A 23077-nucleotide genomic window follows, 5' to 3' on the forward strand; every position below is an offset into this window, starting at 1 on the left:
TTCGTGCCACTGCACAGTGGTCCAGAATGCAGATTTAGGTGGAATGATATGTTTTGAGCATGAAATTGAAACTTTAGACTAAAAGTCTCTTCTACAAAGTTGTTCCTTATATTTAGGCCCTCATTTTTATGACAATGAATTCTAGGGTGGTTCCTATTATCATTAAAATAAGAAATCTAACTTTTTTGTTTGAATAAATTAAGGTATACATTCTTCAGCAAAGTTATAGCTGAGCTAATTTCAAGCAACTTTGTTGGAAGTAGCTTTTTTGTATCTCTTAAATTGGCCGATTTAGAGCTATTTTCTTGAATTGAGTTAGGGTGGCTCTTAAAAAAACAGTTTTTTTGCTCTATTTTTCTTATTTCGAATTTCTCAGCAAAGGTGTCTTCAGATAACTTTTAGATATTTAAAAGGCGCAAATTTTTGCTGCACAAAGCTTGTCAATATCTTTCGTCGATCAAGAGTAATTGACGTTTTTATACTAAAAATATGCACTTTTCAAATGTCAATATCTCTGGTTGGGGCAAACAAAAAAAAAAGTTTATTGGCAGCATTTGAAAGAGCGTATGTTATTCTCAATAATATGAAAAAATTGGAGGTATGTTATTTTTTAAACTCGTATAAAATCAATTTGAATTAATTCATATTTTTTACTATATTTGAGTATATCTTTTTTATTAGATTTTATTTTTATTTTATTCAGCAATAAAACATTCGTCTTAAAGAGTTTTAAAAGTCTCTAGAAGATGACTTTCATGATAAATTTCAAATAAAAAAGTTATTGGCAAAAGATGGATTTCATAGGACCACTCTAATGACAAATTTATATAAAATGAGATAGTACATTTGTTTCAATATTTGGACATTTAGTGTCTTCGAAGAAGTTTTTGTTCTTAAAAATTCCCTTCTTTTGGTGTTTGCAGACGTCAGGCTGGTCCTCAAATTAGGGAATTTTTAAAACTAACTTTCTTGTTTTACAAAATATAAACATGTGTTGTTCAAAAAAGTTGTAGTTAAGTTACTTGCAAGCAACTTTGTCGAAGAAATTTTTTTTCTATTTCTTAACGTTCTCATTTTAGAGTAATTTTTCGGAGTTGACTTAGGGTGTTCCTGGAAAAAATAGTTTTTTAGCAATAACTTTTTTATTTGAAAATTCTCATGAAAGTTATCTTCTAGAGCATTTTTAAACTCTTAAAGACGAATGTTTTATAGCTGAATTTGTTGCCTGTATCTCTTCTTATAAAAAAGATATACTCAAATAAAGTAAAAAATATGAATAAATTCAAATTGATTTTATACGAGTTTAAAAAATAACATACCTCCAATTTTTTCATATTATTGAGAATAACATACGCCCTTTCAAATGCTGCAAAAAAACTTTTTTTTTGTTTGCCCCAACCAGAGATATTACCATTTGAAAAATGCATATTTTTAGTATACAAACGTCAATAACTCTTGATCGGCGAAAGGTATTGACAAGCTTTCTGCAGCAAAAATTTGCTCCTTTTTAATATCTAAAAGTTATCTGAAGACACCTTTGCTGAGAAATTCTAAATAAGAAAAATAGAGCAAAAAAACTGTTTTTTTAAGAGCCACCCTAACTCAATTCAAGAAAATAGCTCTAAATCGGCCAATTTAAGAGATACAAAAAAGTTACTTTCAACAAAGTTGCTTGAAATTAGCTCAGCTATAACTTTGCTGAAAAATGTATACCTTAATTTATTCAAATAAAAAAGATAGATTTCTGATTTTAATGATAATAGGAACCACCCTAGAATTCATTGTCATAAAAATGAGGGCCTAACTATAAGGAACAACTTTGTAGGAGAGACTTTTAGTCTAAAGTTTCAATTTCAGGCTCAAAACATATCATTCCAGCTAAATCTGCATTCTGTACCACTGTGCACTGTGCGACGGGAGAAAGACGCCGACGAAGAGGTTCTGGAATGTTGCGAAGCTGCTCGACTTCAACAGAAAAATAAATTATAAAGAGCTTTGAGTGTGTTGGTTTATTTCCTTTTAATTCCATTATAATTGCTTATCTTTTGACAAATACGCGTATTTCGTCCACTACTTTTTATTATAGTCACTTTAACACTCTTGGGTCATTCGTGACTTGTCCGGAGGTGATATTTGAACTCGTGACTTCGGCGTGGGAAGTATGGATGTTAACCACTAAACCGGGGTCGCCTCACCGTCTACTACTTGCAGACTTCATCAGTGCAAAGTACTCAAAAACAAATCGACAAATTTAAAAGTTAGACAAATAAAGCTAGGAGTCTCTTCATCGCATCAATTTTGTTGGTTGAAGCTGAAATTGTGACGCCCTCTCTGATACTCCTCTATGACTACTGATTCAATCCAAATATGCTCAATTGCATACTTCTGTGTCTCAAGGCAGATAAAAGCTCTTTGCAACCTAGCGCTGAATATAAAAAGCTCCACCGCAGTGCATTATCCACTTCAACGCATTATACCAATAAGCTTTCCTCCCAACTACACGGTCTTTCAGACTGACTCAAAATAGAATCGAGTCAAATCAATTTCAGCAAAAGTGGATTTCGAGTCGATCCGAACGACCGTGCAGAAACGCTTTCCATCCAAAACGCTGCGAAAAGCTTCGCTTCTGCGCATTTCGCCATTTCCCAAAAGCAGTGCGCCAAACTTACCGATTTTCGCCCCACCGAAAGCGTCCTTAAAGATGGCCGGATGGGTGGGGTGGGTGTGCTGATGCTTCAGCGCGTTCATTCGCCGGTTGGCGACGCCGACTTCCCGCTTCCTACGCGGCTGCTCTACAGGTAGCACCCGTCGGCGCTTCTTCGGCAGCTTGGAGCGTGCCTACGTTCACGTTCGTGTTGTGGTGATCCAAGGTGTGGAAACCGGAATAAAAAGAGAAAAAAAAAAGAAGACAGACATAAAACATTACTCGAATGGGCAGTAACACTGTGCCGATTTATGGGGAGGGGGTGGCGTCTTTATTGGTTGCACGGCATCTGTTAGCCGTGGGATTGGGTGATAGGGATGGACGGTGAAAATATATGGGTTGCGTGTGTATTTAAATTGTGTGAAAACGAGCAGTTTGATTAAAGCCTGGTTCGGTTCGGTTGTCGGTTTACAGTTTTTTTTTTGGAACTGTGGGAATGAGAAGAAGGGACTTAGGTCCCTTGATATTTTCTGTCTGTTACTGTTCAGAATGTTGGCGTTTTCCGTGGATGTTTCAAGACGGTGAACCATGCATAAGAAGAGGCTTTTGAATTGGATGGGTCATTTTAAAATATCATGAGGTGTGAATTAGCTTTGCATGTTGGGTTGGTTGCGGAGAATGCGTTGATTAAACTTACGTGATGATTTCGGAATAAGAACAAGGGGGCCAAATTGGATTGCTTAGTAAACTGCTACATATTGTGTATTTTGAGACGAGCTTAGAGACAGATGAAAGTGAATGCAAATATGGGTTCTGATCGATTTTGAATCGATGTGCGTTGTAAATGGCTTTTCAGTCTCATTGACATCAGAATTTTACTATTTTGCTATTTTTCGAAGCTTAGGTCAATTTTGGACCACCTTGGCTTAGATTTTGTCGAGATATAAGCATGTCAAATGACCAAACTAAAAAAATGATTTTAAACTTGTAATGTGATCATAGATACGATAAAAGCAACGTTGAATCTCGCAAAACGACATATTATCCGATTTCTCAGCTCTACTCAGGGCTATGGAGTCGGAGTCAGAGACGGACGCATTTTTGAGCAAAAGGAATTGGAGTCGGAGGCGGAGTAGATGAAAAAGCACTCCCACTGACTCCGTCTCCGACCGTTATAATAAATAATTCTAACTTGGGGCGTCCCAAAAGTTGGTCCACGTTCAACTTTTTTGGTTAACAATCCATTCGATTGGATTGAGTGCCTATCATGCAAACTAACATGAACCGTAGCTAAGTTAACTGTTGATTTTGATTTAACAAGCCTCTGCATTACTTCTTGGGTGGCGGGTTTCGTGGTCGTGCGGTCACCGGCGTCACCCGTCGTTCAGGCGTTTCTGAGTGCCATGAAGTGAGGGGTTCGATTTCCGCTCCAGCCGGTGGAACTAAACGCGTTGTGCGACACACAATACTTCATGGTTGAGAGACTATGGCCACATTGGCCATCCCGGAAATGTTCCGATGCCCTTGAGGAACTAATCAATTCTCAACAAGAATTAAAACTCGTCGTCCGACACATGAAATTGCACGATTTTACAAAACTAGACCGGTAATAGCCTGATTGACAGACAGTCCATGGTCACACTAGCCCTCCCAGGCATGTTTCTGTGCCCCCGAGAAAGTGGCCAATTCTCGACAAGGACCAACAACCGTCATGTAACGTATCAAACTTCATGTTTTTTTTTTCAAATCTCGGCTGGTAGTGACCTTATTGAGAAACCATATTCCTATTGGCCATGCCGGAAATTTTACGGTACCCTCGAGGAAGAAGCCAATTCTCAACAAGAATTAAAACACGTCGTCCGACACATACAACTTTATGATTTTACAAAAATTGGTCGGTAATGGCCTTATTGACATTCCACGGTCCACTATCCCTCCCAGGCATGTTACGGTGCCCCCAGGGAAGTAGCCAATTCGCAACAAGAACCTAAGCCCATCGTGCGATATATCAAACATTTAGATTTTGCAAAATTCGACCTGCAATAGCCTTGTTGACAGTCCACGGTCACACCAGTCCTCCCGGGCATGTTTCTGTGCGTCCTGAGAAGTGACCAATTCTTAACAAGAATTAAAACTCGTCGTCCAACACATGAAATTCCATTATTTATCTAAACTTGGCCGGTAATGGCTTTATTGACAGTCCACGGTCCCACTATTCCTCCCGGACATGTTCTGGTGCCCCAAAAATGAAAACCGTGCTCCCGAGGAAATGGCCGATTCTCGACAAGAACCAAAAACGGTTGTGCGACATATCAAACTTTATGATTTTATAGAACTCGGCCAATAATGGCCTCATTCCGAGTCCACATTTCTCGACAACCACTAAATCTTATTGGATTTGTTGCTAGTTGGGTTTGACTATGAGTACTTGACATCGCACTCAAGCAATATGAAAAGCGGCAAGACAAAAAAAAAATACATTTCCTCAGAAGCCCTCTTATAAAAAATAAATGTCCACAATTCAAAATTAATAGAATTGTGTAAGAATTGACACGTAAAATTTGCATGAATCATAGTCATGAACATAAATACTATCTCTTTTCAACGTTTTGCGGGGTGACATAAGCCAAGCACAATCGTAAACAAACAAGAGGAGCTGTCCAAATAGCATCAGAGCTTCATTAATGGGGTGTTTACACCTGTGCGGATATCATCGCGCTAGTGTACTCGCCAACTCCTGAAATTTCATGCTGGTAGACGCTGATGCCCTGTTTTCATTATGCTGGTGAGCGTTTTTGCTAGCAACGAGCTCACTAGCGCTAGTGAATTAGCTTTAGTGTAAGCACCACATAAAGCATTGCACGCAAAAGCTAATCTCTCTTTATGCCGTCCTCTTTTCTCCTTTATCCAGAAGAATGAAAAAGATAGGAATGAACGGAGACCAAAACAAACCCGGCCTAACTGTCAATATTTGCAGGTGAGGAAAGAACATGGTGAGATTTAGGTTTGGTTTTGCGTAGTGATCAATATGAAATTTTACTTCATTTGGGTTGTTTGCTAATGGACGACGTTTCTATCCTGTATGCTAAATGTATTCAGTTGTTATTTTTATCATGGATAGTGCAGCAAATTATGAATTTGCGAGCATCAACAATATTGATACGGTTCATGGATCGAAGTAGGCCGCGCTGCAAAGTAGTTTTTGCTGCGTCGTTTTCGTTCTAGTGAAAATTTTATAAATTTAAAATTTCATTTTTTAAAAGTTTTAACTTGAAAGGACAGAAGTGACGTTGAAAAGTGCATGAAGTGAAAATTTTCAAATTCTTATCCATTGCATGTGGTGCCGACTGTTCTAACCTACGCGTAGTTACGTTCAGCAAAGTTTATGTGCCTTTTCGTTCCTCTGTCCTCGATAGGAAATATCCATCTAATTCAAGACGATCATTTCAAAATTTACTAAATACGCGTCAATCAAGTATTGCACTACTGCTTGATTGAAAGTTTCAGTACATTATCAATGGTGTATATTTGCATCGATAATGTATTGGAGCAGGGCTTATCATGTGTGAAAAAAAGCTTCGAAATGCTTGCGTTCTTTAAATGGGCTATTGTAGCTGCGGTAGAGCTGTCACCTTCTTACTCTCGGGCAGCGTTGCCAGATTGTTTTAAAGCTTATCGGTATTAAAATATCGGCATTTATCGGTATTTACTATTTAATTAGTTTTATATTTTTGCCGTTTTTGATAGCGAAAATTTTAACGATGGTGACGACTGGGATTTGAGGTGATAAACATCCAGGAAACTTCCTAGGCACAAATTGAGAAACTTGTGGCGAAAATTTAAATAAACCATCAAAAAAAAAAATCGGATGTCACATCTAAAGGAAGCCAGAAAATTTTCGTAAACCGGAAGTACATTTTCAGAAGTAGTCATTTCCAGGGAAAGCCAGAAGAAGCTCGGAACAAGCTTCAAATAGAAGTCGAAAAAAAAAAACCTTTGGCTTATGGACAAACTTCCTGAAGAAGATGCAAGAAACTTCTGGGAGAAGCTTAATTGAACTTCCTGGAGAAGACGGAAGAAACTTCCTGGAGACGCTGGCAGAAACTTCCTAAGATAGATTGCAAGAAACATCTGAAGAAAGTCGGAAACCAGAGCGTTTACGGAACAGTCGAAAAAAAAATTCCTGAAATTTTCGGGACATTCCTACAATGCGCTTAGGAATAAACAATAATTCCTCGAAATTCCTTAAAAGTTCTTGTAATATTCCTGAAATTGGGGGCTGCTTAAGACTTCTCTGGCTATTCTCAAAGTGCTCGGAACATTCCTGATTATAATAAGACTTTCGGAATATATCTAATCATCTTTGAAGGTCTCTGGAATTTCTTGAAGATTACAAAATCTCTTAAGTGGTCTCTCAATTTTCGTGAATTTATTGTAACATCAGCATTGAAGTTCTCTGATCCTTCCCATTTTTTTTAATTTTTAAAAGTTATTGACACTGCCATTTAAAAGCATAGAACTTCCCACAAAATGTTCTCACAATCTTCTAATGTTCATGTAACTTATTTAACCTTACGGTTCCTAAATTTGCTGAAGTTTTCGGTAATTGCCTGAGTTTCTCGAAACTCCTTTATAATTTCAGCAATTTCATTAATTAATTGATCTGTCCTTATGTTCTTTGAGCTTCACTAAAGTTCCTGAAAACCATTTCATTTCCCTGAAGTTCTTTGGACTTGTGAAGTTTCCAAAATATTTATGATGTTTCCTTAAGTTCACTGGAGTTCGATGGACTTTTCTGAAATCCCCATGTTTTCCAATTTTAACAGAAGTAAATGAAACTGTCTTTAATTTATTGAAACTCACACAAAAGTCTGGACTTTTCTGAACTTTCAGAACTTCTTAAATCTGCCTGCAGCTAGTGTGGGTCCGCAATAAAAATCTGATGGAACCTTTGCAGTTCCGGGAAAGTTGAAAAAACTGGTGAGAGAAGAGGCGAAGACTGAACAATAGACTGATGCAAAATTTGACTTTTTCGCTCCACAGTGCTTAAATGGTTTCAAATCGGGTCCTGATTAGCCTCCCAAAGTTACAACTCATTTGGTTAGGAACAGACTTCGCAAAAGCCATTTGAAGTTTACATGTAAATTACTATAGGAAATCTCAACTTTTTGTTCATTGCCTTCCAGTCTTTTTTTCATATTGAGCTGCGAAATAGTTCGAATGCCATTCTTAAAGAAAATTTTCTCAGCTACAACTTTGCTGAAGATTATTTCTATGTAAAGCGAGACAGGAAAAAGTTATTAATTATTTAAGAGATTGGTAAACTTATGACATGATCAAGCAGCTGCTCTGTAGGCAACACTGTATTTGCAGTGTGACATAGTAGCCATGATTTTTGTGCCCTATTCAACGCCCCAGAAACACCAATGTTGCCTGCTGAGCAGTTGATTGAGCATGATCATAAGACATCAGTGCATTGAACCATTGATAACTTTCGATCCTTGCATTTAATCAAAAAGTGGTCTTCAGCAAAGTTGTAGCTGGGAAATGCTCCTACAAGTACAGTTGAAAGTTTTTGAAGACCGATATGGTGAATTATTAGATAGACATGAACAAAAATCTTGGTTTTACCATAGTAATTCCCATACAAACTTCAAATGGTTTGTGCCATCTCAGTTTCTCACCAAATGGGTTCAAATTTTGAGAGGTTAGTCAGGATCCGATTTGGAATCGTTTAAGTATTGTGGAGCGAAAATTTCAAATTTTGCATCACTCTACTGAACAAGCTTCCAAGGTAAGGTGAAAGAAAATTCCAGGGAAAGGTGGATGAAACTTCCGGAAGTTAAATAATGTTTAAAAAATATTTCTCGATTCCCTAGAAATTAACGGAAACAGCCATTGACTATTTCTCGATTGATGGTAGCCAAAAACGGTGAGGAAATGCAAACATTAGTCGAAAGACTATCAAGCATAAGGCATCTTTAGAGATAACTGTTTAGAATTTTGAAATTTGAAATTCGAGTGCGGACCGGCAATAATAATTTTGATTATTTAAAAAAAAACGGTAAAAATCGGTTTGAAATCTTAAAAATCGGTTTTCTGCGGAACCTTATCTGTATATCGGTATCTAGTTTGGAAATAAATCGGTATATCTGGCAGCGCTGCTCCCGTGTTCAAGCTTCTTGCATTCCTAAGAAATGGTTGCAGGTAGCTTTTAACTATAATGCCACTGCCAGACAGTGGGATTTAGGCCAAGGGCGAACCTACATTCTAATCTACGATTCCACATACTATTAATAACCTTTTACACATGAGAACCTCCTATCAATCAGAATGAATTCTGCATATAGGGGAAATGTATGTTATGTCAGCCTTAATGCTCCTTATTTGAACCCATACATAAATTCAGCTATCGACTAAATTTTCAATAGCGAACAAAAATATCCATTAGTACCGTCGCAATGACGCGTTCATCTAGATAAAATTAATAAATAGAAGTTTTTAGCGATGGGCCCAATCTTAGATCCATAGGCCAACATTAGAGCCATTTCCCCTATTTAGGATCAACAAACATTTTCAGGCGCAAAGGAGCAACAGGATCGAGCTGATAACGTTTCTTTATTCCAAAATCTGAAGACTGTTTTGAATGATATGTTTAGGTAATGGGAAGCAACAAGGGACAGATAAACTACTTACAGCCAGGCATGGAAAATCTTTTGCATTCATTTCATACATTCATTCACATTCATTTGCCTCTAACTTTTTTCATCAACATCATTCCGCAAAATAATGTAGGTTTTGTTAATAGCTACAACTTTTGTTCATAACTCAAATCTGTATCTCTTATGCATCATGAACTAGAGCGGGCAGAACTTGTTACTGTTTTTCAGTGAATGTAAAATACATTCACTGAAAAACAGTAGTGACTTCCGTTCGCTCTGGTTCGTCATGCATAAGAGAAACGAATTTGACTTGTTAACAAAAGTTGTAGCTAATAACAAAACCTACAAAAGCTCTATACATCATTTTGCGTAATTCTGTTGAAGAAAAATTTTAGAGGCAAATGAATGTAAATGAATGCACGAAATGAATGCAAATGATTTTCCATGCCTGCTTACAGCGTCTATTTAATAAATGCTTGATATAACGATTGCCAGCAACGTCGGCTGGGCGTATCCTATGGCTTACCCTCCCTACTAAAAAAAATCCACCCTTCCTGTGACACTTATGAGGGGTCGTAGAGTTCTCTGCAGCTCTCTTAAATAAATGTCGGACTAACATTCCTCCCTTTTCTCCACCAGATGCAAGGACGTGGCCAGGACAGCTCTGGTCTGTTGGAGGGAGACAGATCCTTTATCTAAGAGGTAGTAATTAATCACAAATTACTATCTAACAGCAACGGATGAAGGTGGGTCTCCTTCTTAACAACAGTTTGGAGCACGTACCATCTACGACATTCCCAAGTAACCAACAAGCCCGTTAATCACCCTTTTTGGTATATAAGGCTCTTATACGACTGATATAAAGTTCGGAAACCCTATATTTAGCTTATATCGCAAAAAGGGCGATTATCGGGTAGTTAGTGGGCTTGGGTTCGCGCCCTTGGTGTTTTCGAACGGAAGGTGTTGTGTACCATCTACGGTGGAGTGCAGATGGATGACGGAACGTGGAGGAGGCGAATGAACCACGAATTGCACCAGCTGCTGGGAGAACTATCGTCACGTCGTAAGAATGCCGTACGAGGACCCAGTGACAATGGTTGTAGAAAGCGACCCAACAGGAACAAGAAGAAGAAGCGCGCAGCGAGCAAGGTTGATCGACCAAGTAGAAGGTGACCTGCGGACCCTTCGCAGACTACGAGGCTGGCGAATTGTGGCCATGGATCGAGTAGAGTGGAGACGACTTCTTCGGACAACAAGGCCTTAGCCTGATTGGTAAGTAAGGTAAGTAAGCGGGCTTGGGTTGTGCAACCTGGTTTATTCTAAGCTATACTATCATTGATATTGATAAGGTTCTTGTTAGAAATTGTTCATTTTTTTTCCTCTGTTCGGGACATAACACTACTGCGACCAGTAATTTGATCTATTGTAGTATATCCCGTGTCCTTAGTTTAGTGCATGTCGTATTACTCCATCACTATTGAGAAATGATGAAGTATTCGGTTTTGATACAGTTGTCATTCTTGCCTTCATCGCAAGGAATCGATTCTAACTGAAAGGTTCCGCTATTTATACCCTTCGGAGTTGGAACACCCTCCAAAGGCGCGCCCCTTTGTCAGTCAAAATTGGATTCCTTAACAACAAAACAAGCTATGACACCGATAATGACCATGCATCAGAACCCTAGTCTTAACCACTTCAAACTAGGGAACAACGATTAGAAGATTAGGAATCACATAGGTGAAGACTAACTAACTCATTTTTTCCTTGTTTCAAGATCATCCTCGGTCCAGGCAACCCGAGGACTTGTCACTATCAACAAGGCATAAAAAGTAACAAGGACTAAGATGTGTTCCTTTGATTACTGAAAAATCCTGTTCCCCTAGTTTGAAGAAGTTAGGACTAGGAATCGGTGGTAGATCTTACATCCCGTAACGTACCACGAAAAGGTGATCTACCCACGTTACGGGGAAAATTGTTCATTTACCAGGGGGCACTCAAAAATTCTGCAAAACCATGAAGCTTGATGTGTCATACGACGGGTTTTAATTCGTTCGTGAATCAAATTGGCTGAATTCCAACACAAACTTGGATTACTACCCCTAGCGAACAATTATGCGAAGTTTCATAGAAAATCTGAGAGGTAAAATCTGAGTGTCGAATTTTTTAACGCATATTTGGCGTTGGTTTGCTCAAATGTTTCATTTGCTATCCACAATATTTCCACTAAAAGCAGTCATTGTCCAATAATCCTTTTGACAAACATCGTAAGCTTTATTAATCGACTATACTCCCATCAGTACAAACAAATGGTTTCGACGTCCAAACAATGATAACCAAATTCCCTTTTTCTCGCTTCAAATATCATTTCAAGAGAATCCTTATAATTTATGCCCAGGATCACAACGAACAGGCACCAAAAGCTTTTGGGAATTCCTCCAGCTTAGGAATTCGTAAACCAAGCAACGCCTTTCGAATTTCTGTAGGGTGGTATGGTCTAAAACGCACCCCTTGCGCTGTTTTCCATAGCTCTCCGATTTTCAATTATTGAATTAATCAAGCTGCCTTGCTAGTTCCAAGCATTCCGGCACACTCAATCCCACGATTAGTAATAAGAAAGCAACGAAAATCCGCTTTAGGCCATTTAACCCCAGTGGTGCGTTATGGACTCTTCTCCCCTACCTCCTATGGAGACCAACAATAAACATACTCTAAACCTCCAATGAAAGCAAACAATCGCTTTGGGTTAACCCTTGTCCTGGGCTGACTCCTTCCATCCGTCGAAGAATAGCGGATGCCTTCGGGGCAATTGTTGAGCTGTACGTAAAACGGCACACGACTCCCACGCGGACGTCGGCAACGTCGGATCAATAACGCCAATCAGGCGGAAGATAAAATGTAGTTCAAACGTAGACTCTTCATCTCACCAAACCACGTATCTGGCTGTTGCTTGGTAAGAACGGGGAAGACAACACGGAAGAGTCTCAGTTAACCGAAACCGAACGATGATGATGAAAAGGCACTCCGGCGACGACGACGACGACGACGACCGACGTTAGCGAAGTTTAATGGAACTGTGGGCGTTGGAAATGATGGGAACCGAGGAGGGGAGGATGCTTTCATTTCCATTCATTACGGTTTGGCATAAATTAGAAGCCACGGACACATGCTTTCTGCAGTTGACGAGACGGGATCGCAGCAAAGCTGAGAAAAGATGGAGGAAATGGTGTGCCGGGGACGATGGAGATACGCAGGTTATGAAATGCCACAATGAGGTGGAAAATGTAGGAGAACTTGGCAGTGAAAAGCTAAAGCCCTTTGAGTGGTAGTTTTTCACAGGAATTCTTTGAATGGCGTGGTTAAGTATGAACATTGGCTTCGTCGTCGCTGCCGCCGGTGTGTCATTTGAAATGAGAAGCGGTGATGTTCGGATGAAGAGTCTGGAATGTAGCAATCTTGGAAATAGAAGGCGCATGAATAAACTCGGCACCACCAACTGTTAACATGCAATTTTCAGCTTCATATATTTCAAAGCATTGAGAGATGTAGATCTTGGAGCGTACTTGGAAAAAATATTATTCTGTCAAACCGAGAAAGAAAAATTCAGCCATTCATACTTGAAGATGTGCGGTTGGATGTTTTCATTTTCATTTGAACGATTTGTAACTTTGCAATAGTTTCATGGCTGGAAACGAAACATACCTATTTGTAAACTGTAGAAAGAAACTTTTTGTGAGTTTGCTTTGAAATACCTTTTAAGATAACTTTGTCTGAGGCGTGATTTATATTAGAAGTGACGGATTCGTGCTATGATCTATTTTAAAATATCGAACACGCTATTTTGACATTTTGCATGATTCTAAATGGTTGTATTTTAGTACTAATACGAGTCATTGCACATAACAAAAAATGGAAACAGTCTCAGGAAAAATGTAGGAAGTCATGTCTGAAATTCATTTTTCGTTTTGAGCAGCAAGCGACTTGACTAGGGCTTGAAAGGCTGCAAGCGGATTGTTTCGAACTATCGGGGCATAGCTGCGTTGAGCGCCACTTCTAAGCTGTTTGAGGTGATCGTTCTGCATAAGCTGGTTCAGAAATACGCACACTACATTTCGATTGATCAGCACGGATTTATGCCTAACCGTTCGACGATTACTAATTTGACTTGTTTCACTTCGTTCGTGATCCGCCAAATAGAAAATGGTCAACAAGTAGACGCTATTTACACAGACTTATCCGCGGCGTTTGATAAAATGAATCATCAAATCGCAGTTGCTAAATTCGACAAGCTGGGAATAAACAGTAGCTTGCTTTCCTGGCTTCGATCCTACCTAACCGGTCGAAGTATGTCCGTCAAAATTGGAGACCACGTTTCGCCCTCCTTTCCGGTCACTTGGGGCCGTTTCTATTCTTGCTGTATATGAACGATGTCAATTTCATCTTGAAATGCCTAAAACTCTCGTATGCCGATGACCTGAAGCTTTACTACACGATTAAGCAACCACAAGACGCGTTTTTTCTGCAACAACAACTGGAAGCCTTCGCTGAATGGTGTCATATTAATCGAATGTCGCTGAACGTGTCCAAATGTTCAGTTATTTCATTTGGCCGCAAGCAATCACTCTTCCATTTTAGCTATGCTTTGGGAGGCGTGAATCTACAACGTGATTCGACAGTCAAGGACCTGGGGATTCTGGTTGATACAAAATTAACCTTCAAGGATCACGTCGCGTACGTTGTGTCTAAAGCCTCATCGCAACTAGGATTTTTATTTCGCTTTGCAAAAAAGTTCAAGGACGTTTACTGCCTAAAAGCTTTATACTGCTCAATTGTGCGCCCTATCTTGGAGTATTCGTCTATCGTCTGGTCTCCTTATTACCTGAATGAAACTCAACGCATCGAAGCTGTTCAGCGAAAATTCGTCCGGTTCGCTCTACGTCATCTTAGGTGGAGAGATCCATTCAACCTGCCCAGTGATGAAAGCCGTTGTCTACTTATAAATCTGGAATTACTAGAAGCAAGACGCAACGTGGCAAAAGCGTGCTTTGTTGGGGATCTTCTGCAAGGCAACATTGACAGTCCTACGCTTCTTAGTCTCTTGGATCGGTCGCACTCGTTTATCACCATCCCTCCGGCAAGAACTAATTATGGCTTTCACGAACCTTTGCGAAGCATGTCCACTGTATTCAACCGGTGTTATTATGTGTACGATTTCAACGTGTCACGAGAAACAAACAAGCGTAGTTTTAAACAAGTTTTATGTTAATTTATGTTATTCGTTAGTTTTGTATTTAGTTGTAGAACAAGTGTCATTGGGGTAAACATTTTACCTGTTGACTGATAAACAATAAACAATGAAGTTAGACAGGGAAAAGCCAATTTGAGCCAAATGAAGCTCAAATTGGCATCAATACGCTGTCTCTTTTCTATTATTAGACACATAAAGCCAAAACTATCTCCGCTTTGCTAGATACTTTGCATAATTGTTTGCGTGACGTTTGCGTGCTACAATATATTGAAAAAAGTAAAAAACACTATTTTGAAAAAAATAAAAATTGCACAATTCGCATGATTGTCCATAGCAAACAAATATAAAAAGTTTGAAGCAAATCGAAGAAGGTCAAATTTGTCCGATTCATCATTTGACGTGGAACTGCTCTTTTTCTATATTCCCTGGACCTGCTCTAGTTTGAAAACAGTATAAATAAGTTATTTAGCAAGTAAACAATGATACAGTTTAAAAAGTTCCTGTCGCCTCTGTCTAGAAAAATCTCTTTTTTTTTACAGGGATAAACATCAACAAGTGACCACCAACAAAAACCATCTTCTCATGTTATGATCCTAAATCACTCCATCAAACGGCGGAACACGTGTTTTCACATCAATCAACTTGAAGCAAAACTTTTCTCGCTTTCCTACACTCGCTGCCACAACACGACTCGAATTTCACACCGCAAATCCTGCCCCAACCCGGCCAGAACCCCCCTCCCCCGCTATTACTTCCCGTAAAAATGCGTATCTTGTCTTAGAACAGCGAAAAGCCACAAAGGAGAAACTTTTGCGCCATCTACCCCACGCCCCCTTTCCATCAACAATCTTTTCGGGTGAGTTGCACTTTGCCTCCCTTTCGGCCGACGGTTGTAAAACTTTTCCGAAACTTTACAGGATATTGTCACAAGCGCAAGCCCGGTACCGTCCCGAAGAGTGATTTATGTCCGTTGACTTGGTCGACCAACTCCACCGGGTTCCAAATCTTCCGCAGCAGCAACTGAAGCGACGATTGGATTTATGATAAAAGCTCGATTAGAACTTGCTGCGGGAAGTGCATTTCCATCATGGGCACTTGGTCTTGGGTGTGCAGTTCAGAAAGTTCCTTGAAGGTTGCAAGCAAGAATGTGCCAGCAAGTTTTGCCTCCCACACGAGCATCCAACGCCTGGAGGAGTCTAATCTCGACTCGGGAGACCGCAAAAAGTTTGAGCGAATAATTTGCGACCCCAAGATGAACAAAGAGAAGCAGGAGAACAAATCTTCGGGGGCTCGGTCGGTGTTAGTTTCCGCAAGGAGAGGGGACTGGGAAAACTTTCCACCAAGTACAAGCGAGCGAATAATTGCAGATTTCTGGAACTTAAGGTGCCGCGCAGGATGAACTGGTCATGGAAATTTATGGGAAATTCTTTTTTTTTTCTTACTTGAAGCTTGAGCACTTGTTGAGGCGATTATGTGGTTTGCAAGGGAGGGAAGTGGATCTCCGTCCGTGTGCTTGCTGGAGGCTCTGTGTTTGCTGGAAGAAACATCTCTGCTCACAATTATGCGACAGCAGTTAGATCTTAATTGAGTGTGAAATTAGCAAATGCTGTAAAAGTGACGGATGGTGGATGGTTTTTTGATGGTGCTGAGGAATGTAGAACAGCTTGTTTGTAATGGGATTTCGTGGGAACATTTTCGCATGTGATATGCTTTTTGCCAGAGCGATATTTGGTACGTGTTTTTGGGTGGGAAATATTCAACATCTGTTTTTATTTTGTTTCGTTCCGTTTCAGGGAACTTTTGAAGGATTTCGTGGAATATTTGATCATTTAAACAGTAATCAACTGTTATCATCAGCGTTTTTGATTCAAGATTAAATTTGTTTATTTGTTTATTTGTTATGGTTGCATCAACAGACTAGAAATAGTCCCAATGATGTGTTGTAAAAAAAAGTACAGATTATACAGACGACATACATATACTACAGTTACTACAGTTACAAACGAAAATAACTTGGAAAGCATTGTCAAGTTACTAAAAATTAAATTTTACACTTAGCTGTTGGGTATCAAGCGCCTTCGGTCAGCAAAAAAGGCAGAGAATCTTCGGCGAAGCATATTCCGTGTCAAGTGGAAATCGAACATCGACGCTACTCGGTTGAACACTAGCTGCAAGCCGTAAATAGCCGCTCCCTATGCTATAATTAGTTCGAAGAAGTGGAAGTCTCAGCATAAGACTGTTGCGTAGTGATCGAGGTTGAACATTAATGTTCACTTGTTGCAGAATTGCTTCGCAGTCGATTCTTCCTTGCAGAGTATCGGCGACGGTTAAGGCTCTGAAAACATCTCTTCGGATACGTAAGGGCTCGATATTGATCAATTGGCAGCGATTCTCGTAGCTTGGAAGACGAAGTGGATATCTCCAAGGCAGCTTACGGAGCGCGAAGCGAAGAAAACTTCGTTGAACAGATTCAATTCGCTCGGCCCCATTATTGTAGTTCGGGCTCCAGACAGCAGAGCAGTATTCCAACGTAGATCGTACGAGAGAGCAATAGAGCGATTTCAAGCAGTAAATGTCCGTGAAGTTCTTAGTAATCTTGAAGACAAAGCCAAGCGTTCTGGACGCTTTGTCGACGACATACGATATATGGTGTGAGTATGTCAGCTTTGAGTCTAGAAAAACGCCTAAGTCTTTCACGCAGTGCACCCGTTCGATAGTCGTGCCTAGTAGTTTGTAGTTGAAAATAATCGGTTGTTTCTTGCGTGAGAAAGTAATAACTGTACACTTAGCTGGGTTGACCACCAGTCTGTTTAGACTACACCAGTCAGCAAAGATGTCAATCTGATATTGGAGAGAACGGCAGTCGGCGAGTGAGCGGATGCGCAGAAAAACTTTCAGATCGTCTGCAAACGATAATCGTGGCTCTGTGATAACATGGTGAACGTCGTCGAAGTAGAGGAGAAATACCAATGGTCCCAGATGGCTGCCCTGAAGTATACCGGACTTTGCGCAGAAGCTAGCTGAGCGACAAGTACCCAAAGTTACTGTCAATTGACGCTCCGTGAGGTATGAACGAAACCATCTCAAAAGATTTCCACCGATCCCTAGCCTATCAAGCTTAGCGATCGCAATTTCGTGGTTCAGCTTATCGAAGGCTGCCGTAAGATCTGTGTAGATAACGTCCGTTTGGGTCCGAGCAATCAAACTGTCTGTGATGTAAGACGTTAGGCACAGCAGGTTCGTAGTTGTGGAACGCCCAGTTATGAATCCGTGTTGATCTGTACTTAGATATTGCCTGCAATGCGCATTTAGGGACTCTATGACAACCAATTCAAAAAGTTTTGATACAGCACTCAGCGACGTGATTTCCCGGTACACTGGAACCTCCATTTACGAACCAAAACGGGGGTTCGTAAATCGAATTAGTGCGTAAAAAAAAACCTCGTTATTTGGGATTTACTTCGTAAAAAGAAAACTCGTTATTTGGGATTTACTTCGTAAAAAGAGGTTTTTGAAAATATTGTCAAATACCCCACAATATGGGTATTTTTGGAATCAGGGTGACGTGTAGGGACCGGAAATCGATGTCTGACGCCATTTTGAAATCCAAGATGGCGGCTTCCGGTTACAGAAAAACTTGGAAATTCTGCCAAATACCCCACAATATGAGTATTTTCGGAATCGGGGTGACGTGTAGGGACCGGAAATCGATGTCTGACGCCATTTTGAAATCCAAGATGGCGGCTTCCGCTAACAAAAAACATTGAAACTCTATCAAATACCCCACAATATGGGTATTTTGGAATCGGAGTGACGTGTAGGGACCGAAAATCGATGTCTGACGCCATTTTGAAATCCAAGATGGCGGCTTCCGGTTACAGAAAAACTTGGAAATTCTGCCAAATACCCCACAATATGGGTATTTTTGGAATCAGGGTGACGTGTAGGGACCGGAAATCGATATCTGATGCAATTTTGAAATCCAAGATGGCGACTTCCGGTTTCAGAAAAACTTGGAAATTCTGCCAAATACCCCACAATATGGGTATTTTTAGAATCAGGGTGATGTGCAGGGACCAGGAATCAATATTTGAAGCCATTTTGAAATCCAAGATGGTGGCTTCCAGTTACATAAAAACTTGGAAATTCTATCATATACCCCACAATATGTGTATTTTTGGAAACGGATTGACGTGTAGGGACCGGATATCGATGTATGACGCCATTTAGAAATCCAAGATGGTGACTTACGGTTACAGAAAAAATGTCCGGTTCTTACACGTCACTCCAATTCCAAAAAATTTCATATTGTGGGGTATATAACAGATTTTCCAAGTTTTTCTGTAACCGGAAGCCACCATCTTGGATTTCAAAATGGCGTCAGACATCAATTTCCGGTCCCTAAACGTTACTCCGATTTAAAAAATACCCATATTGTGGGGTATTTGGCAGAATTTCCAAGTTTTATGTAACCGGAAGTTGCCATATTGGATTTCAAAATGGCGTCAGATATAGATTTCCGGTCCCTACACGTCACTCTAATTCCAAAAATACCCATATTGTGGGGTATATGACATAATTTCCAAGTTTTTATGTAACCGGAAGCCACCATCTTGAAATTCAAAATGGCGTCAGATATCGATTTATGGTCCCTGCACATCACCCTGATTCCAAAAATACCCATATTGTGAGGTATTTGGCAGAATTTCCAAGTTTTTCTGTAACCGGAAGTCGCCATCTTGGATTTCAAAATGGGGTCAGACATCGATTTTCGGTCCCTTGACGTCACTCCGATTCCGAAAATACCCATTTTGTGTTGTATATGGCAGAACGTCCAAGTTTTTCTGTAACCGGAAGCCGCCATCTTGGATTTCAAGATGACGTCAAACATAGATTTCCAGTTCCTACACGTCACCTTGATTCCAAAAATACCCATATTGTGGGGTATTGAAAGTATCTTCCAGTTTTTCATGAACCGGATGCCACCATCTTGGATTTCAAAATGGCGTCAGACATGGGTTTCCGGTTCCTACATCTCACTCCGATTCCAAAGATACCCATCTTGTGGGATATTTCATAGTTTTTCCCAGATTCCCATAATCGCAAAAAAAAAACTCGTTATTTGGAATTTACTTCGTAAAAAGAAAACTCGTTATTTGGGATTTACTTCGTAAAAAAAACCTCGTTATTTGGGATTTACTTCGTAAAACGAAACCTCGTTATTTGGGATTTACTTCGTAAAAAGAGGGACGTAAATTGAATACTGCGTAAAAAAAGACTTCGTAAACGGAGGTTTCAGTGTAGTTGTTTACGTCGCGTTTGCTTCCCTTTTTATGAACAGGAAACATATCCGCAGTCTTCCAGCAAGACGGAAAGATGCCGCTGGAAAGAGAGAGCTGGAATATGCGGCGCAGTGGATCTAAAAGACAAGTGATGTTCTTTTTAAGAATAATCGACGGAACACCATCGGGTTCAGCCTTAGTTGAAGTCTTAAGTTTAGATGCTGCTCTAGAAATCGTATCTGTAGTGGCTTCGACCATGCTGAGCGTTTGGTTGATCAAAGGAACATTACTGGCCGCGGAAGTAATGATATTAGCGGAGAGTTGCTCGGCTTCAAACACACTAGCAAATTTGGCTGAGAACAGGTTGCAAATGTCTTGTTGATTTCCAGCAGTTTCACCATTAAAAATCATGGAAGAGGGTTAGCCGACTTCCCTGCGTTGCTCATTCACGAAGTTCCAGAAGGATTTCGGGTGTGATTTTAGCCGCCGTTGAATCCTCCTTTGATAGCGTTGAAAACAGAGACGACTTAACCGCTTATACTCGTGGTTGAGTCTGACATAGTAGCATTTCAGTGGCAGTGTGCGGAGTTTAGTAAATCTTCTGAGAGCAGCCTTCTTAGTTCTTTTTAACGAGCGAAGATCTTTCGTCATCCACGGGACGCGAGAGTCGATATGGATGATCTTTTTGCAAACGTGTCTGTCAATGACATATGCCAAGACGTGAGAAAAGGTTTGTGCAGCAATGTTGACGTCTACAGGATCCAGAATATGCTCCCAATCTAGATTAGACAGCACATGGACGATACTGCAATGGTCAGCTCTACGGAAGTCATATGACACAGCGTTTGGTGTGCTGGTGAAATCATGGACAATATTATTTTCGATCACGATAACTAAAGCAGGGTGATGATGCACTACCTTGACTGAAGGTTCGGGTGCCGTGGAGAGGAAAGGAGCTGTATCACGAGCACTCACAAAGCAGAGATCCAGGGTGCGGTTGTTTTCATTCAACAGGCCATTGATTTGTGACAGAATTGCGGTACTATAACTGTCCAGGAGCTGGATGGTTCCTACGTGGAAAGATGAACGCTCGTGATCAGGACAAAAGAAACCACTATGGGTTGGAGTCCATGCAATGTCCGGTAGGTTAAAATCGCCAAGAACAATAACTTCGTCGGAAGGGCCTGCTTTGTCTGAAGCGGCCAAGACGGATCGACAATGTGCGTCAATAAGCTCCAAGTCACGGGTTCGATCTGGAGGAATGTACACTGCACAGAGAAGCAATTGAAGATCACCAAGTTGAATAGCCACCCACATTTGTTCAACCCTGTTCCAGGAATCGTCCTCGATAACTTCTGCTTTCAGCTTGGAATTAACTGCGATAAGGACGCCTCCCCCAGTAGTTTTCCTACTATTATTCGTGTTTCGATCGCAGCGAAATATTTCGTAGCCAGCACCAAAGACATAGTTTGAAATGGTTCGATAATTGAGCCATGTTTCGGTCAAAACTAAAATGTCGTAGCAGTGATCCATGACGGCCAGATGATAATCTTCCACGAGGCCGTTCATACCACCAACGTTCTGATAGTAAATCGTTATGTCCGACCTCCGCTGTTCGGGAACAACGGAAGGTTCAGCGTGTAGTTGCATTTGGGAGCTGGTAAATGTCACTTGACGGAGGAAGGATGTTCGAGTAGGGCCGTTGCCAATAACAGGAATGTGGAAGATCCCTTCTCCCATCTCAAACGCAGGGCCGGGACGACTGCTGGTTGCTGGCAGGAGGGGCTCGACTGCGATGAGTGGAATAGGGGCTTCCTCAGGGCGGACGGCAAGAATGCGTCCCGGAGTGCAGTTGACTGTGGTGGCTCCATGTTGCCGACTGGCAGATGTTTGAGGTGAGTTGAAGGCACTGGAATTATGATCATCATCAGGCAGTGAAAGTTCGCTAGTAAGTGTGTACTTGCCTAATATAGCAGGCTGGGAGACCCTCAATCCACATCTAAACTCAGGGCCAGGACGACTTGGATGAACGCTGGCTGCAATAGGCGCGACTGATTTAGAGGAACTGGGGACTCCCAAAATGCTTTCTACGTTGCGTCCTGGTTGAGAAGTAATTTGCCTCAATAGATTTTCAGAGGGCATCACCGAAAATTCGCTTTGGACCGGGGTCAGAATAACCTGAGTATGGGAGAACTCACCACGCAAGCATAAATCACAAATAAATTCCACTTTGGGAAAGATTCTAAAGGTGACTCACAACAAACTGTGAAATCCACTATCACGTAAGACGTGAAAATTAATGAAATGATGGAACCAAATTTTCTGCCTAAATAAAATAAATCCCAGAACAAATGATTTTAAGTTGATGATTATGTTATATGCCTTGCAGGCAGCAGTGTTTAGTTCTAATAAATGTTTCAATACAATATTTATCTGAAGTAAGTTGGCTTAGCAGTCTCTGCGAGGAATCAAAATACAAACGCTGAGCAGAACCCTCTTCAACCATCCCCCATGAATTGAAATTCCCACTTGCCTCTGATCATCCATTCTCTTTTCCTCGAAGAAACATCTTCCACCAGGCAAACAATCACGCACCCTCGCACTGATTCACTCGCTTGATTAAGAAAACTGCATCAGAAATTCATTACAAGATGAATACGTAACCAACTGCCGACGAAGAGTGTTTCCGAGAGCTACATCAGCCGCCCATCATGGCGCACCCCGTGCTTTTCGCAGATTTATTTCCATTTGCAAGAACTCCAAGAAGCGACGGAGCTTCCTTCTCCATGCCTCTCTGTTCTCCGTTTCTCGGAAATAGCGCACAAATTGAGTATGCATGCACATTAGGGTGGGTCAATGTAACAACCCCTAACCCTAGTAGCACGCTTGTCTCTAAACGGTATATGACTTATTTCAGTCATAAACAAGTTGCTGTAATTTATTGTAGTGGAAGTGAGCTACTCGGGAACTCCTTACTGCTCATTCGAACTGTATTGAGGTCTCAAATAACTGTGCCTAATTTCAAATTCGTTGGTTACGATTTGGATTTGTGAGAGAATTTGAGTTTATATTAGAAATGGATAGCAACTGCAGTTGCTTGTAAAAAATATAGAAGTCACAATTTTTTTTTACCAAATCTGGAACTTAAATTGCGGAAACTATGCAAAACAAAATGTGAAAAAAATTACTCATCTATTACTCTAGGGTGAGTACTCCGCGCTTACCTACACGCAGGTATGGTTGA

General features: G+C 40.5%; 1 protein-coding gene across 3 annotated transcripts in view; it reads right to left on the reverse strand.

The window, feature by feature from the left end:
- Positions 1–23077, reverse strand: part of LOC135713132 (potassium voltage-gated channel protein Shaw-like) — a 301944-nt gene that overhangs the window by 11599 nt on the left and 267268 nt on the right. For all 3 annotated transcript variants that reach the window (XM_065236241.1, XM_065236240.1, XM_065236242.1), the window contains one exon: positions 2670–2838. In XM_065236241.1, coding sequence (XP_065092313.1) covers positions 2670–2838 — 169 coding nt within the window. The remainder of the gene's footprint in view (positions 1–2669; positions 2839–23077) is intronic.

This window comes from Ochlerotatus camptorhynchus, unplaced genomic scaffold (assembly GCF_037179485.1).
Source record: "Ochlerotatus camptorhynchus isolate MF236.1 unplaced genomic scaffold, CSIRO-AGI_Acam_v1.1 ptg000539l, whole genome shotgun sequence".
Taxonomy (NCBI): domain Eukaryota; kingdom Metazoa; phylum Arthropoda; class Insecta; order Diptera; family Culicidae; genus Ochlerotatus; species Ochlerotatus camptorhynchus.